An 18,797-nucleotide genomic window follows, 5' to 3' on the forward strand; every position below is an offset into this window, starting at 1 on the left:
CCTCTAGCCTGCTAAATTGCGGGTGTTTATTGATGGTAAACCAACTGTGTTTGTGGCTCCAGACCTGGCTAAAACTCAGTTTAATATCCATGCTCTAAGCTCCTCTGACAATTCACCTCCCAATGAATGATGTACCGCGTAAGTTGGTTTTTTTCCTATCTTCCAAGTTTAGTCATTTACCTACTGTTAATATTATTAGTGGCATTCAAATAACTTTACAGATTGCACAATTGATTTCTCACAGTGTTTAATACTGTTTACTACTGTATGATTATCATGTTTTCTATTTTTCTTTTGTAACTTATTCTCTTTTCCCTGTCCCTAATAGAGATGCAGACCATATGTTTTAGTTTTAATTTTGGTTCTAAATCATCGCCCTTGTTTTGGTGTTGGTTTTGGCAAAACCACCTCAAGTGTATTGATTTTGAACCTGCATCTGAATTTCTTTAAAAAATGTTAAATACAGTTAAAATCATGTCATTTGGACCTGTTTCTGTTCCTATAGTTTCATTGACATCAATAACATTCATTGCCAATCATATCCAGTGTGAAAAGTCACCTGGTATCATGAGGGAAGGACTTACATGCAATACCAAACATGCAAGATTCAGTTTTTAGATCTAAGATCTGAACTTGGAGAGATGACCTGAGCTGGCACTCAGCTGGAACCCCGATAAATGGAACCGCCCATATCTAGTTCCTATTTCCCTTGCTTTACATTCCTTCCCACCTACTTTCCTTGCATCACCTGTGGCCACTATTCTAGCTATGACTGAGAGGTTTATGTATGTGGATGAGGCAAGTCATTTTCTGATAATTATATTTGTGTTTTTTTATTTTGCACCTACAATTGGTATAGGATGACACCATCCTCACCCTCTACCTGACCTCTACCTCACTTAGGTTTCTCTCCTGGAATGTAGTGGGTCTTAAATCTGCCATTAGAAGATGTATAGTTATGTCTCAAATTAAACACTTTCATTCGGATGTCTTATTACAAGAGATGTATTGGTAAAGGGTGCCTCATATTTCATTAAAACCTTAAATAAAACCCTTCAGTACATAATTTCTAACATGGAGTTGGACAGAGAAGACCACTATCTGTTGGTTTACCTTCAAATCTATGGGGAGAGATTTACTATCCTTAATATATGTCCCTTATTTCCTGAACTTCTCTTTATATAACCCCCCCACCCACCCACCCACCCCTCTCAAATCTGCTTATGAAAACAGATTTTGGAGACCTTCCTCTTCGAGAAGGCCTAACTTAAACTTGATTATACTAAAAACACATACAGTGCTACCATTGGGTGGAAATGCTCATTTACATGGCCAAACGATAACAGATAAAGCAGCACTATTATTGGGTGGTAAAGTTCTGGCTTACATGGCTAATCTATAACAGAAAAAGCAGTTTATTATGAGGTTGGTAAACTCTTATACAAATGCTCTCATCACTTCCCAGGCTGAACTAGCAAATCTCTTTGGGTCTTATTACTCCTCTTTATACAAAGACTCATTGATAAACCCAGATCTGATTAATTTCTTTCTTGGGAGCCTAGATTGCTAAAACTTCCAAACCAGCAGACTTTGCTTTTTTAATGATTACATCTCAGAGAAGGAGGCCAGGATTGCTATTCATAGTTTGCGTTTGAAAGAAGAAAAAAAAACTCCACTGGTCCTGATAGATGAAATGGCAACTATTATAAAATTTTGAGGAATGAGTCCAACTCTTACCAATAGCTTTCAGAAGATTCATGATGTGCTTGTTTGTCCCTGTTTTAATGACATGTTACGCTTAAAACCACCACCACAAACATATATCAGAAAAACAAAAAAATCTTACTATATATTTAATATATTGTAAATGTAACCTAACCAAATGCCTAAAAAAATCATACATTTCAGGCATGTAGAAGGTTTTGCATGACAAACATGTTGATGCCTGAAGGAGCATACAGGAGTCAGGAGAGCAGAAATGTACCTAAGATTGATGTTGAAAGACATATCTGAACTTTAAAAATACTGGATCTTAGGTAGGTAAATCTTAGGAAATGGGGATATTCAACAAAAAAATACAGTTTTGGTGGTCTTATGCTTTAATGCACAATATTTGCTTGCAATAGAAAAGTTGTACACGTAAGCTTGAGAACATCCGCTGATTCATGTGCTGATGTATGCCTGATTTGTGTTTGTTAGATATATTCTGTGATTAGCAGCTCAAATACTTTACCAAATTCTTAATTTTGATAAGATTCTGGTCCTCTGGTCTCTGTGACTGTTGTAAGCTAAATGACAATAAATAACGAACTTTACCAAATATATATATTGGTAGATGCTCAATTAGCTTAGTGATATCATTCAGGTGCTCGAAAGGGAGGGGTATTTCTGAGCAAGAAAAAAGGCAATTGGTTTCCCCCAGCACCCTGAATGATAACCGTAACCAGATATAAATCCCACATGATAATAGAATTCAGAGATCTTCGTTACACATATTTGCGCAAATGTGTGAATAAGCCCCAAAGCCGCATCAAGGCGTCTCTGTATATTTGGGGTCCCTAGCGCTATATCTAGGTGCAGGATGTGGCACCCCAAAACACCAGCATAAGCCAGAAAGCCCAGCGTAGCAAACCAGTGAAAAAACTATAGTGTTAATAAATTAGTATTTAGGAAGCCGAAGCTATAGAGAAAGTGATACAAAAATGAAATGCAATTAAAATAGAGAAATAGTGTTAAGAAATTAATAAGTGAAAAGTGTTAATAGAATGTAAAGGTATGCCACGCTAAAGCCATCCTGCTCAGCCAGTCCAGAGGCACCACACCTCACACCTCCATTACCCCAATCTGGGTCTAAGATTAACCAGCAAGGAGCCACATGATAATGGCTCCTTACTACAATATGTCTATCTATTCTGCCTTCATTGTTGATTATTATTATTTAATTTTTTTTTACATTTTTTGTTGATAGACTTTATAAAAATGTTTATGAATTATTAAATAGTGATTTATTGAAACCACTAATAAGAGGAAGGAAAGATAGCGCAATCATAGTGCCAACAAAATGAGCAGGGGGCAATAAAAGTAACAAAACAGGTAATGTCAATGCAAATCATAGCTTCATTATATTACTCTGTCAAGAACACACGTCACTGCCCTCTGCGCAGTCTATGGAAAAACTAAAGAGGTTGGCCCTGCTCCCTGTTTTTCAGGCTTTAATATTCACATTAATTTCTGGCCCGGCCATATCATAATCATAATGATTTCATACATAGTCTTTGTTTCCATGCTGCACATCAAGGTTTTATATTAGGAGAGAATTATCACTTATACGATTGCCAAATGGATTTGGAGTGATATAAATCAGTTATGGAGAAGAGAAGTAATGGCATCTTCTCTGAATGCTGATCTGTTTAAACAGATTACCAGCATTCTAGAAATGATGCAAAGTCATATGAAAGGATTATTATATACATAAATAATTTCAAATTCTCATCAGGCAAACTGAAAAAAAAAAAAGCCCTTTTGTCATTTAGAATATATGATTTTAATTGTTTAGGGTTTTACTTAAGTGATGGTTGTAAATGAATGCTAATGTATTCGTATTTTTTATTATGTATAAAAAGAACGAGAGACTGTATAGGATAGAGTGAATATAAGCACCCTGTTTGTTATGTAGCTAAGCTAGTTAGAGCTGGTTTTTGTGTTGATATTTTTTAATAGGTGTTGATGTATGTCAATTAAACATTATCCAATAGGGAGTAGTTAGGTAGGCGGGTTCCCTGTTTGTTAGGTAGCTAAGCTAGTTAGATCTGGTTTTTGTGTTGATATTTTCTAATAGGTTGTTAATAGATGTCAATCAAGCATTATCCAATAGGGAGTAGTTAGGTAGGCGGGGTAGATTAGTTTATTTAAGTGCTGGCAGAGGATTCAAATTCCTCTTGCCATTTTGTGATCCCTGGGGCTGGTAAAGTATTCAGTATAACTCCACAGGTGTTTTCATTAAACGGTTTAAGGGGTTATAGAAAAGTTTATTTCCTTCATAACTGTACTTACAATTGTGTTAGTTATTCATAGATAATTCTGTGGTTCATATATATATATATTTGATAGTATATTTAGTGAAAGGTAAATTTGTGAGGTGAATTTGGGGGATAGGTTTTAGTAGGATTTTTCTGCTGCACTAGGTTCATTAAAGACATTAATATGCCTCGCCCACACCGCAGTGCGCCCCCTCCCCGCCGCTTGGTTGAGGTATCCAGACCTCTTTCTGCCGCCGCTGCCTCTCCGGCGGTGAGAGGAGCGTGCCGTTTTGCAGTGAGGGGAGCCAGTCACGCGGCTCCCAGCGCTCGCGCGGCTCCCAGCGCACGCGCGGACAGGACGGAGGTAGCGGTGACGAGTCACCCGCCTCCCGCTCCGTCTCCTTCAGTGCTGCGGGCCTGGCTGTCGGGAGCGACAGCCAGCCCTGCGAGCACACCCCGCCGGCCATCCTCAGTGTTAAGCAGCGGGTCCGGTGCATCGGCACCCGCTGCTGCAAGCCCCGCCCCTGTTTCCATAGCAGCAGACCCGGCGGCCGTTAGCCCCTCTCCCACAGCTTTAGGAGCTGGGGAGGGGAGCGCATCTGTAGGGACAGGCAGACAGCCATTAGAGCCCCAAGGGAGAGGCAGCATGTTAGCCTCTCCCATAAGGGGTGAGAGTGGTAATATAATGAATGTGGGGGGGGGGGGGCAGCAGGGGGTATAGGGAGTTCCCCAGGACCTGCAGTAGTAGGTTTAGATAGGACAAGGGAATTGTTTGCAATCCCCCCCCCCCCTCCTTTTTCCCATCAAGTAAATTTTCAAACAAGTGGTAATTTTCAACCCCAGCATGGGTCATGGTCCCCGTATTTCAGTCAGGGGGCCCAGCAAAATGCTGCTCAGCTGCCTTTAACAAGGCAGCAGCATTTCTTTAACCCTCAATATAACCAGCAGTTAAGTCATTTATATCAGCCGTTGGCTTTTCCGCAGTTTATGCAGTTTTCAAGCCCCTCGCAGGCAGGCCCTCAATATGGGCATTGGTTGCATCCTGCGCCTAATCAATTTATGAGTGTTCATCAGGTAGGGCTGCCGCCTCTGCCCCAAGTTCCTCCACCAGCTAGACCCCATCACCAAGGCAGTCAGAAAGTCAGCCAAACGTGCAATCTCAAGCGCGGGCACCGTCGGTAGCAGCCGATGGATCAGACAGGGTGGGGCAAGCAGGAAGTAACGCTGTTTTAATGAGTCCGCAGGTGTCAGCAGCTAACACAGTTTTGTTAGATTCGCCAGCAGTCGTTGGGATTTCGCAAGATCAGCATTCAGCAATTCAAGCTGCGGCGGGCGCGTCGCACAACGTGGGACAGGAGCTAGCGGGAGATGCCGGCGAAGGTCCTTCTACATCAGGAACGGGTAAGATAATAACAGAAATCCAGCTTAGCGCAAAATCTTCGCATTCTGACGAATCATCAGATACGTCTAGCTCGCTGGAGAATCCGCGTAAATTTATGCGGACATTCGTTCAGCATCTTAGGGGAAAGCGTAAGGTTTCAAAGGGAGGGCGCAGTTTAGCGGGCAGTTCGGCTCCAGATGCGTCAGGCGATAGTGTGCATTGTGCAAATACGGCAATATTGAGGGGAGTAAGGTCTAAGGTGAGGGAGCGTATAAAGAAAGGGCGCTTCGTAGATATGTTCGCGATTACACACGAAGCTAAAAAGGCTCTAGATACAGCAAAGGCCGGGGGGCCGGTAGCGGAAGAGGCAAGGAGGAGTTATCCCAATTGGCTTACGGGAATGTACATTTTTGCAGCTTGTTATATAGAATCTCGTCCATCAGAGTTTCTTAACGTGATTAAATATCTACATCTTATTCATAATATGTTTCTGACGGCTAGGCATAATGTTTGGTGTCAGTACGACAAATTATTTAGGAAGAAGCAAGACGGTCAGAAATTGCTAAGTTTAGGTTTCAAAGATGTAGAGGTTTGGTTGGAGGTAACTCATAGTAATAGATCTTTTACGGAGTCGATGGGTCGTAAACAGCCCTTTCAGTTTAGACCAGGCTTTAACACAGGAGGAAGAGGAAAATGTTACGCGTTCAATAACGCGCAATGCAGTAGGGGAACAACATGTAGATATAGACATATCTGCATGCTGTGTGGCGGAGGTCACGCAGCAAAGGATTGCAGCAGGTCCGCAAATCAATCAGTGGGTAGAGGGGAGCAGAGGGCCGCTAATAGGTAAAGCGGAGTCCCCAGTAGATGTAGCAGTTTTAGAGCGTTGGTTGGACCGCTATCCTCTCAGGGAGGAGGCGGCATTTTTATTGCAAGGTTTTAAGTTCGGTTTTAAATTGCCAATAGTTAGGCCAGTATTAGTTTTAGCCAGGAGGAATCTTAAATCAGCTAGAGATTATCCAGAAATAGTAAGAGCCAAAATTGCTGCTGAAGTTAGTTTGGGGCGTATGTGTGGACCTTTTAAAAGTCCGCCTTTAGCTGAATTTTGTGTTTCACCATTGAGGGTGGTTCCAAAAAAGGAGCCGGGTAAATTTCGGATAATTCAGCACCTTTCCTATCCGGAGGGGGGCTCAATAAACGAGGCTCTGGACCCTTCTTTGTGTAGCGTTAAGTATCAGTCTTTTGAGGAAGCCGTTGATATGGTTCAAGGTTTTGGTGTAGGAGCTATGTTAGCAAAAGTGGATATAGAATCGGCTTTTAGATTGTTGCCGCTACATCCTGATTCATTTAAATACATGGGTTTCAAGCTTGAGGGCCAATTTTATGTGGACAGGTGTTTGCCGATGGGCTGTTCAATTTCGTGTTCTTACTTTGAATGTTTTAGTTCATTTTTACAGTGGTGTGTAAAGGCAGGCACAGGTCAGACAGGAGTCGCTCATTATTTGGATGATTTCTTGTTGGCAGGCCCTGCGAGTAGCTCGGCATGTAATGAATTGCTGTTTTCGGTTCAAGCTCTTTTTTCAGTAATGGGTGTACCCGTAGCTAAGGAAAAAACAGAGGGGCCTGTGACCCGTTTATCTTATCTGGGTATAGAGATTGATACTGAAGCAGGCTTTTGTAGGTTGCCAGCGGAAAAAGTGAATGGTTTAAGGAGTTTATTGGAGAATTTTATTTCTGCAAAAAAGATGACTCTGAAACAGGTACAATCACTTCTGGGGTTATTAAATTTTTCTTGTAGGGTCATTCCGATTGGAAGGATCTTTAGTCGTAGGCTAGAAAGAGCCGCTACAGGGGTTAAGAAATCGCACCATTTTGTACGCATTTCATCGGAATTGAAAGAAGATTGTAAGGTTTGGTTAGAATTTTTGAGAGATTTTAATGGAGTTTGTATTTGGCTGCAGGAAGAAGTAAGCAACAGAGATTTGCAATTTTTCACAGATGCATCAGGGTCCCTAGGTTTCGGTGCATATTTTGAAGGTGAATGGTGTGCGGAAGCTTGGCCTGAGGAATGGCGTAGGAAAGGGCTTACTAATAACATGCTTTTACTTGAGCTTTTTCCAATCATTGTCGCGGTGGAGATCTGGGGCTATAAGCTAGGTAATCAAAGGGTTTTGTTTTGGTGCGACAATCTAGGGGTAGTTCAAGCGATCAACAACCAAAAGTCTTCATGTTATCATGCGTTGAAGTTGTTAAGGCATTTAACTCTTAGATGTATGCAGAAGAATATAGAGTTAAGTGCTAGGCATGTGCCTGGGGTGAGAAATGAGATAGCGGATGCTTTGTCCCGTTTTCAATGGGATAGATTTAGAGGATTAGCTCCAGCGGCTAGATTAGAGGGTTTGTCATGTCCTAAATTTGTATGGCAGATCATCAATCCGGCATGAAAGCGTTAGCATTGAAGGCATTGGCACCTGGGACGTTGAGATCGTATTCTGCAGCATGGAATGATTGGCAGGCGTACATGAATTCGGAAGGTGGTGGTAAGAGTGTACAGGATGTTATGTTAGCGTTTGTATGGTTAGGGCATGAAAAGGGTCGTTCTTAAGCGGCTATGTCGGGTGCTTTAGCAGGAATCTCGTATTTTTCACGTTTAGAAGGGTTGATCGACCCAACTAAATCTTTTATGTTATCAAAGGCAATGAAGGGGTGGTCCAAAGAGCAGGCAAATATAGGAGATGAGCGTAGGCCAATTGACATCGAGCTTTTGAGAGATCTAATTTTGGCCGTTTCGGGTATTGCAATAGGGGAGTTCGAGGTTAACCTTTTTAGTTTGGCATTTGCAGTGGCCTTTTTTGGTGCATTAAGAGTAGGTGAACTAGTTGCAAAAAACAAGGGTTCAGTGGATACGGGTATATTGTTGAGTTATGTAGTAGTTAGGAGAGATAAGCTTCTTATCAAGATACACCGGTCCAAAACGGATCAGTTGGGAAGGGGTAAATGGATTTCTGTTCCTATGCATTTGGAGCCGAGCATCTGCCCAGTAAGATTAGCTGAGGCCTTCGGGCGAATTCGTCCGAAAGGGGGGGATCAGTGGTTGGTGCATAGGGATCGGAGTCCTTTATCTAAATTTAAATTCACAAGTATTTTTAATAAATGTTTAATAGCATTGGGCCTTCCATTAGAGCATTACGGGACGCATTCTTTCAGGATAGGAGCAGCGACTTGCGCAGCAGCGGCAGGCTCTTCTAAGGAAGAGATTAAGAGGTTGGGACGGTGGAAGTCAGATGCTTACAAGCGTTATGTTAGAGGGGATAAGTTGCATTAATAGAGGCATCCTGCGAGTTTGTTATTTAGGAAACCCAGGGCCATAAGCTACCCGCCGTTAAAGGGGGATTGGAGTTCTTTTCACCTTTTCCCTCACAAGAATTTTTGAGGTTTGGTGTCGTTCACCTCCATCTGGGTCGCCAAAATAACTAAGTTTTATCCCTCCCTGTTTTTAAAGGTTTGTTGAATCATAATTTAAATAAAATATTATTTGTTTTGCTGTTTTTTCTGCAGGTTTTTTGACATTGTCAAGCCGGGTGTGGATTGTGGGTCATTCATATGTCTATTGGGCCAGTAGGCACAAGGCATCTAAGTCGTTCCCTTTTTAAGTGAGGTGGATAGGTATAAGGGGAATGAGATGGAGCAATTTATTGAGTGTGCTTTGGGATGGCGAAAAGAATTGGGGTGCCCCTGATTGCTTGTTGATACACTTAGGAGGCAATGATTTAGGTACTTGTAAGGGTATAGAGTTAATTAACAGCATAAAGAAAGATTTTCAAATAATTGCTGAACATTGGCCGGCGGTTAAGGTGGTGTGGTCAGAAGTGGTACTGCGTAGATTTTGGAGGGGCACCCAAGGGGGAGTGGCGTTAGATAAAGTAAGAAGGAAGCTCAATGCCGCAACTTCCAGATTTGTTATTAGTTTAAAAGGGAAAGTGGTTAAACATCCAGATTTGCGTTACGAGAAGATAGAATTGTACAGATTAGATGGAGTGCATTTATCTGAAGATGGTTTGGAGTTGTTTGTCACAGCATTGTTGAAAGGTTTAAACGAATTGTGAAGGTAGGCTGTTTGGTGGCGGTTTCGCAGTCTGGAGTCTTCGAATGTGGCGGAAAGCAGTGCTATTCGGCGGCTCAATTTAGCGCAGCAGAGCTTGGCTAGCATTTCCCCTTTGAGAAAGGCGAGTCGGTCACTACCTCAGGGGAAGACCAGGTCACCATCTTAAGGAGGGACCAGCACTGTGCTAATTAAGGGGAGATGGTTCTACCCAGGACGGACTGCGCAAGGGGCGGAAACTCCGCCCCATTTATTTAAAGATTCAAAAGTTTTAAGCCATGGCCGAGTTGGCACTGCTTTTTTCGCCACTGGTGATTAACAATTCTAATTCCAATTTAATAAATTTGGCTGTGACCTCCAATTTTTCCAATCTATACAGTTGTACGTGTCATTATTTCTAGGTTATTGGTTCTAGTTTGCATAATAATAAAACATATGGGTGACTTAAAAAGAACGAGAGACTGTATAGGATAGAGTGAATATAAGCACCCTGTTTGTTATGTAGCTAAGCTAGTTAGAGCTGGTTTTTGTGTTGATATTTTTTAATAGGTGTTGATGTATGTCAATTAAACATTATCCAATAGGGAGTAGTTAGGTAGGCGGGTTCCCTGTTTGTTAGGTAGCTAAGCTAGTTAGATCTGGTTTTTGTGTTGATATTTTCTAATAGGTTGTTAATAGATGTCAATCAAGCATTATCCAATAGGGAGTAGTTAGGTAGGCGGGGTAGATTAGTTTATTTAAGTGCTGGCAGAGGATTCAAATTCCTCTTGCCATTTTGTGATCCCACCCACCCACCCAGCAATTTAAATTCGTGAATTGTGTTTTTCTTTCAATGTACTTTGAAAGTTTTTTATCGTTGGAATAATAAGCTATAATTATTCCAGCAAGTGCGAGGCGCAGCGGGCGGAAAGCAGTGCTATTCGGCGGCTCAATTTAGCGCAGCAGAGCTTGGCTAGAATTTCCCCTTTGAGAAAGGCGAGTCGGTCACTACCTCAGGGGAGGACCAGGTCACCATCTAAAGGAAGGACCAGCACTGTGCTAATTAAGGGGAGATGGTTCTACCCAGGACGGACTGCGCAAGGGGCGGAAGCTCCGCCCCATTTATTTAAAGATTCAAAAGTTTGAAGCCATGGCCGAGTTGGCACTGCTTTTTTCGCCACCGGTGATTAACAATTCTAATTCCAATTTAATAAATTTGTCTGTGACCTCCAATTTTTCCAATCTATACAGTTGTACGTGTCATTATTTCTAGGTTATTGGTTCTAGTTTGCATAATAATAAAACATATGGGTGACTTATATTGTATATGTATAAGTGGTTTGTATATTTTTATACTAAAGGAACATCATAAATGTTTTCTCTTATCTCAGGTGCTTTGAACAGTTTTAAATAATACATGGACTAAATTATTTACATTACTATCAAATTGTTTGATTTCCCGTTATTCTATACTGCCTTTTGGAAGCCAGTACCATGATGCATGTAGCATGTGTTACAATTTCTTTCATTTTACTAACAATATACAGTATATAATTTTGCAGTCAGTAATTCTCCAAATGTTACACCAAGCACCAAATGTCTCTGCAGAAATGTCTCATATCAACCAAACTATATTTACATTTGTTGGATTCACACATGGTCTTTGGGCACATTCCAGTTTACTATTCATTGTACTTTATATTCTATGTCTAACTGGGAACTTGTTTATTATAACAGCCACCTGGCTGGACAAACGTCTCCATATCCCCATGTATTTCTTCCTCAGCAGCCTGGCTTTCTTGGATATTTGTTTTATATCATCCACAGTCCCCAAACTGCTCAGTGTTCTGGTTTACAACCACAGGACAATCTCTTTATCTGGATGCACTGTGCAGCTTTACTTCTATCTGTCACTTGGAACTACAGAATTTTATCATTTGGCTGTCATGTCAGTGGATCGGTATGTGGCAATCTGTCTTCCACTGAGGTACCATTCAATCTTCACCAACAGAAACTGTCTATGGTTGGTACTGTTATCTTGGATTTTTGGATTTATTACTTTCATCTATCCCATAATATTAGTCCCTGATTTGTCTTTCTGTGGTCCATATGAAATCAATCATTTCTTCTGTGATAGTTCAGCCTTAGTGAAGATCAGTTGCTCTGGTGCAAGACAGTTTGATATGGTTTGTGCCATTTTCGCCTCAGCTGTAATTTTGAGCTCTTTCTTCCTCACCTTAATATCCTATTGCAACATTCTCATTGCCATACTAATGATACCATCCACCAGTGGCAAAATCAAAGCTTTCTCCACTTGCACATCTCACTTCACTGTGGTCACTTTAACCTATGGCAGTGCCATCTTTATTTATGTACGACCATCTGAAAATTCCTCCCTTGACTTTACAAAAACTGTTGCCCTTCTTAACAGTGTCTTGACCCCAGTACTTAATCCCTTTATATACAGCCTACGAAATAAGCAAGTCCAACAAGTCTTACAAGACTTAGGGTTGAGGATTGTTTCATACAAAAGCTTCTTTTACTAAAATGATAAAAGGAGATAGCCAGCTGTACTGGCCTGTTCTAAGACTTTGACCATTACAATAGTCAGCTTCACCTAAATGATTTTAATACACTATTCCCACTATCAGGTTAGTCGGGAAAGTATTAAAACAACAGCTTTTGAAGAAAAATGTAGAAGTACAGAATAAATAATGAGAAACATTCAATTTATAAAACAGATGATCATAATTTATCTCCCTAAAGAGGGAATGAAAACAACAATATTTATACAGCGCTTGGCAGAGTTCAGATTATCATTAAAAATACACTCTAATAAGCATTTTTAAAACAAAAAATAATTAGCATAAAGATTGTTAAAAACAGTGAACAGTCAGTTGATAATACACCAGTTACTGGACTCATGGGTTTGCTCCACAAATTTGTCCACTTCCCTTTAGGCAATATTCAGAGTAATTGATAGTTCACATTCACACTCAGTCCGAGTGTGGGTACATCTGTATGAGATGTGAGCGAACGGTGACCCGGGAAGCCCAGGTAACTGATCTAGAGTGGACCATTACGCGACTGAGGAGTATTCACAATCAAGCAAAGTTTAGATAGAATAGTGGAGGAGTTGCAGGGGAAATCACTGGTAGATGAGGATGATCAGGTAAGACAGCTGGGTCATGGTCAGAAGGAAGAAGAAGATGGGAAGGGGGAGACAGGATATCTCTGATCTGCCAAACCCCAACAAATTCTCCCGATTGGGCGAAGATTATGAGGATGGCAGTGAGATAATGACGGAACCAGAGGAGACTGTTCCCTCTAGCAACCAGAGGAGCGATCCACCCAGTACAGATGGGAAAAAAGTTAGTGAGGTATCTAGTCAGATTGTGGTGGTAGAGGATTCTATTATCAGTATAGATAAGCAGGTTCTGTTCCCTGAGAACCAAACCCTACCGGACTCCACTACCTGAGCTCGGATCCGAGTCAGGCTCGGGTTTTCCCACCTGACTTGGAAATCAGAACGAGGCAAAATGTAATCCTCCCACTGTCAGATTCTCGCAGGGATTGAATTACATATAAGGAGCCACGCGTCACTGACATGTTCACTCCGGCATTGGAAAGTGTAGCAAGAGGACGTGTCTCTGTCCTCAGTGTCCTGCATCAGTACAGTGGTAGTGTCTTGTGCTGCATCAGTCCAGTCACAGTGGTGGTGTCCTATGCTGCCATATGTCCAGTGCTGCTGTATAAGTCCAGTCTAGTGGTGCTGTGTTGTGCTTCATCAGTTCAGTGGTGGTGTATTGTGCTGCATCAGTCCAGTCACAGTGGTGGGGTCCTCTGCTGCCATATGTTCAGTGCTGCTGTATAAGTCCAGTCCATTGCAGTGGTGCTGAGTTGTCCTGCATCAGTACAGTGGTATTGTCTTGTGCTGCATCAGTCCAGTCACAGTGGTGGTGTCCTCTGCTGCCATATGTCCAGTGCTGCTGTATAAGTCCAATCCATTGCAGTGGTGGTGTCCCTGTGCTGCTATATATGTCCAGTGGTACTGCCGTATATGTTCAGTGATACTGTCGTATATGTACAGTGATACTGCCATATATGTCCAGCGGTACTGCCGTATAAATCCAGTGATACTGCCGTATATGTCCAGTGGTACTGCTATATAATTCCAGTGATACTGCTGTATAAATCCAGTGGTACTGGCGTATAAGTCCAGTGATACTGCCGTATAAATCCAGTCCAATGGTACTGCCATATAAGTCCAGTGGTACTGCCTATTAATTCTAGTGATACTGCCGTATAATTCCAGTGTTACTGATGTATAAATCTAGTGATATTGCTGTATAAATCCAGTCCAGTGGTACTGCCATATAAGTCCAGTGGTACTGCCTATTAATTCTAGTGATACTTCCATATAATTCCAGTGGTACTGGCGTATAAGTCCAGTGATACTGCCATATAAATCCAGTCCAGTGGTACTGCCGTATAAGTCTGTTGGTACTGCCTATTAATTCCAGTGATACTGCAGTATAATTCCAGTAGTACTGGTGTATAAGTCCAGTGATACTGTCATATAAATCCAGTCCAGTGGTACTGCCATATAAGTCCAGTGGTACTGCTGTATAATTCCAGTGAGACTGCCGTATAATTCTAGTGGTACTGGCGTATAAGTCCAGTGATACTGCCATATAAATCCAGTACAGTGGTACTGCCATATAAGTCCAGTGGTACTGCTGTATAATTCCAGTGATACTGCCATATAAATCCAGTGGTACTGCCGTATAATTCAAGTGATACTGCCATATAAATCCAGTGGTACTGCCGTATAAGTCCAGGGGTACTGCCGTATAATTCCAGTGGTACTGCCGTATAATTTCAGTGATACTGCCATATAATTCCAGTGGTACTGCTGTATAAGTCCAGTGGTACTGTCCTGTGCTGTATATTATTTACTCCATTTAAAGGGGTTTTTAATTGTGCATGTATTACATCTGGGCAAATTTCAGCACGTCCCATGTTGTTTGTGCCACACACTTGTGTCGCTTAGCTTAGTGATACAGCTACCTCATTGCACCTCTTTTTCTTCTTTGCACGATGTGCTGTTTGGGGCCTAGTTTTTTAAAGTGCCATCCTGTCTGCCATTGCAGTGCCACTCCTAAATGGGCCAGGTGTTTGTGCCGCACACCAGTGTCGCTTAACTTAGTCATACAGCTACCTCATTGAACCTCTTTTTCTTCTTTGCAAGATGTGCTGTTTGGGGCCTATTTTTTAAATCTGCCATCCTGTCTGCCACAAGAAAAAAGGAATTGGATTCCCCAGCACCCTGGATGATAACAGTATCCAGATATAAATCCCACATGATAATAGAATTCAGAGATCTTCGTTACACATATTTGCGCAAATGTGTGGTTAAGCCCCAAAGCCGCATCAAGGCCTCTCTGTATATTTGGGGTCCCTAGCGCTTTATCTAGGTGCAGGGTGTGGCACCCCAAAACACCAGAATGAGCCAGAAAGCCCAGCGTGGCACACCAGTGTAAAAAACTATAGTGTTAATAAATTAGTATTTAGGAAGCCGAAGCTATAGAAGCTATATGCTGTCTGCCACTGCAGTGCCACTCCTAGGTGGGCCAGGTGTTTGTGCCGCACACTTGTGTCACTTAGCTTAGTCATCCAGCCACCTTGGTGCCACCTTTTTGTCTAAAAACAATATTGTTAGTTGTTTAGAATAGACTGAAAATGAGTGGAAATGAATGTTATTGAGGTAATAATACCGTAGGATCAAAATTACCCCCAAATTCTGTGATTTTAGCTGTTTTTATTGTTTGTTTGTTTTTCAAAAATCATCCAGATCCAAAATCAAAACCAAAACTCGAAAGGGTGGTTTTGGCAAAACCAATCCAGATCCAAAACACGAGCATGGAACCAGAACCAAAACCAAAACATTAAACACGAAAGTGCCCACTGCACGTCTCTAGTTATCAGGAGGACAGACAGGGCAATCTGTAACGGGGACCATGATCGCCGTACAGTCTGTTGTATTCCATGTGCTCGGGTACGGAATATTGGAGCCCAGGTAGATAGATTGTTGGGAGGGCCTGGTAAAGACTTGGCGGACTTGGTGCATGTTGGCACCAATTACAAAGTTAGTGGTAGGTGGGATGTCCTTAAGAAACACTATGGGGAATTAGGCAAGAAACTTAAGGTAAGGACATCTAGGGTAATATTCTCTGAACTATTACCAGTGCCACGCGCTAACCCAGGGAAGCAGAGGGAGGTTAGAGAGGTAAATGTGTGGCTTAGACTGGTGTTGGAAGGAAGGGTTTGTGTTCTTGGAACACTGAGTGGACTTCTCAGTCAGACGCCATCATTTTTGTTGCAATGGATTGCACCTGAATGAGGAGGAGACTGCGGTGCTGGGGGGCAGGGTGGTTAGAAGGTTGGAGGAGCCTTTAAACTAGGAGCCTGCAGGAAGGGTTTAGCTAGAAGCTATGGGTCAAACAGTGAGAACAGTAAGGATGGGGTAGTGAACAATTTGGGGGTGAAGGGGGGAGCGAAAGATCAGCCATCAAGGGCAAGGGTATTTGCATGGGTATTGACACCGGAAATACTGACACAGGTATTGCCCTAGATATTCCCAATTTTATCACCTAATGATGAATATGGATCAACAATACGGTATATAGAAATTGATGTCCATAGCATAAGGGAAGATACTAACATCAGAGCAGGGGGGGGGGGTTAGAAAGTCTTAATAGGTCAAATAGAGATATTAATGAGGAAGGCTGTATTCAGTATGATGCGGGTGGAAAGGGAGGGAGGAGAATAACAGTTGGTAAGGGTAAATATAGAAAGGCACTTGTAAATATAGGTAAGATACCATTAAAACAAATGGGAAAGGGAGATGCTAAGCTAAAATGTATGCTTGCGAATGCAAGAAGCCTATCAGGTAAAATGGGAAAATTGGAATAGCTTGTATCAAAATCTCAATATGATATTATAGGTATTACGGAAACATGGTGGGACGACTCTCACAACTGGGTTGCGAATTTGGAGGGATACTCTCTTTTTAGGAGGGATAGGGCTACCAATTGGGGAGGAGGGGAATATCTCTTTGTTAAACCATCTCTAAAACCAAACTTAATGGTGCTTACGAGGGGACTGGAGATAACGTGGAGTCACTATGGGTTGAGATCACAAGTGGGGGCATAGAAGCAAACAAACTAGTCATTGGCACGTGCTACAAGCAACCGGACATTAGCGTACATGATGAGGAACAACTCTTACAGCAAATTGAAAAAGCTGCGGGAATGAGGGACATCCTAGTGTTAGGGGATTTTAATTATCTGGATATTAATTGGAGTAACGTTTCATGTGTAAAAACTAGGAGCAACAGGTTCTTAAATACATTAAAGGATCAATACTTGACTTAATTAGTCGAGGACCCAACTAGAGGTAAAACTATTCTGGCCCTAGTTATTACCAATAATGTGTACATTATATCAAACACTAAAGTTGGGGAGACCTTAGAAAACAGTGATCACTACGTGATCACATTCCACATCAGTTTCAAGAAACATAGCTATAAGGGAATAATTAAAACATTTAACTTTATAAAAACTAACTTCAATATGCTGAGACAGGCACTAAACAACATTGACTGGGAAGTTTTGTTTCATGGTAAAGACACAACGGAAATATGGGTTGCTTTAAAAGGGTTGCTTGATAGCAATATTCACAAATTCATTCCCATGAGCAGTAAACGCAGGAGTACACAACACAAGCCAATGTGGATTAATAAGGAGGTCAAAGAGTCAATGGCTGAGGCGTGCTTTCAAAACATTTAAATCTAATGAAGGGGAAGAGTCATTCCAGTATTATAAGGAATGCAATAAAAAATTTAAAAAAAGTAATAAGGGTCGCTAAAATTGTAAATGAAAAGCAAATCGCTATAGAGAGTAAAACCAAAACTAAAAAGTTTATAAATACAGAAACAGTAAAAGGTTAAAGAAGGAGAATGTAGGCCCATTAAAAGATGAATTGGGAGCTTTGATAAACGATGATAAAATAAAAGCTGAAATACTGAACAGTTTATTTCCCTCAGTATTCATCAGGAAGGGATCAGACGGTGAGAGTAGTGCATAACGATAGTGAAGGTAATGACTCTTGGCTTGATGCTTGTTCAAGTGAGGAAGTAATCCTGGAGAGGCTAAGCAACATAAAGATTAATAAATCACCAGGCCCAGATGGTTTTCGTCCGACGGTTATTAGGTCGCAGCTATCAAAACCCCTATACTTGATTTTCCATAGTTCAATTACATCAGGCATGGTGAGGTAGTGCCTTTATTTAAAAAAGGAACTAAAAATAATCCTGGTAACTATAGATCAGTTAGTTTAACCTCTATAGTGGGTAAAATATTGAAAGGTATTTTGGGGGATAGCATAGAGGATTATCTGCAGGTTAATAAGATTATTATCAAAAGTCAGCAAGGGGTTGTAAGGGACAGATCATGTCAAACTAACTTAATTAGTTTCTACGAGGAAGTGAGAACCTTGACCAAGGAAAGCAGTGGATGTAGTGTATTTAGATTTTGCAAAAGCCTTCGATACAGTGCCTCACAGGAGACTGATTATCAAATTAAGGGAACTTGGCCTAGGATATACTATTTGTACATAGGTAACTGGCTGGATAACAGAGTACAATGAGTAGTGGTCAATGGGATGTTCTCCAGCTGGGCACCAGTAGTCAGCGGAATACCACAAGGGTCCGTACTTGACCCGCTACTGTTCAATATATTTCTAAATGATCTAGGAATAGCACACTGTCAATCTTTGTAGATGATACTAAACTGTGTAAGGTAATTAATTCAGAAAGCGATGTGGAGACTCTACAGAATGACTTATTTACACTTGAAACCTTGGCGTCTAAATGGGGAATGAGGTTCAATATAGGAAAATGCAAAGTTATGCATTTTGGGACAAAAAAACACATATGCATCCTACATTCTACATGGGGAAAATATAGGGGTAACTGTGCTGGAAAAATATTTGGGGGTGCTCATAGATAATAGGCTTAATAACAGTACACAATGTCAAAAAGGCAAGTAAGGTGCTTGTGTACATAAAACTGGGCATTGAGACAAGGGACGAGGATGTAATCCTGCCACTGTACAAGTCACTGGTACGTCCGCACCTGGAATATTGTGTTCAGTTTTGAGTACCATATTATAAAAAAGATATTGGGGAAATAGAAAGAGTTAAAAGGCGAGCTACTAAATTGATTAAAGGATTAGAGACACTGGAGTTTGAGGAA

At 41.4% G+C, this 18,797-nt stretch overlaps 1 protein-coding gene across 1 annotated transcript; it reads left to right on the top strand.

The window, feature by feature from the left end:
• Positions 1–11,058: 11,058 nt before the first annotated feature.
• On the top strand, positions 11,059–12,027 carry LOC134970402 (olfactory receptor 6M1-like). The gene has a single exon (XM_063946488.1). The coding sequence runs from the start codon at positions 11,059–11,061 to the stop codon at positions 12,025–12,027; it is 969 nt and encodes a 322-aa protein (XP_063802558.1).
• Positions 12,028–18,797: the final 6,770 nt, after the last annotated feature.

The sequence above is a fragment of the Pseudophryne corroboree genome, chromosome 1 (assembly GCF_028390025.1).
Source record: "Pseudophryne corroboree isolate aPseCor3 chromosome 1, aPseCor3.hap2, whole genome shotgun sequence".
NCBI classification, from domain to species: domain Eukaryota; kingdom Metazoa; phylum Chordata; class Amphibia; order Anura; family Myobatrachidae; genus Pseudophryne; species Pseudophryne corroboree.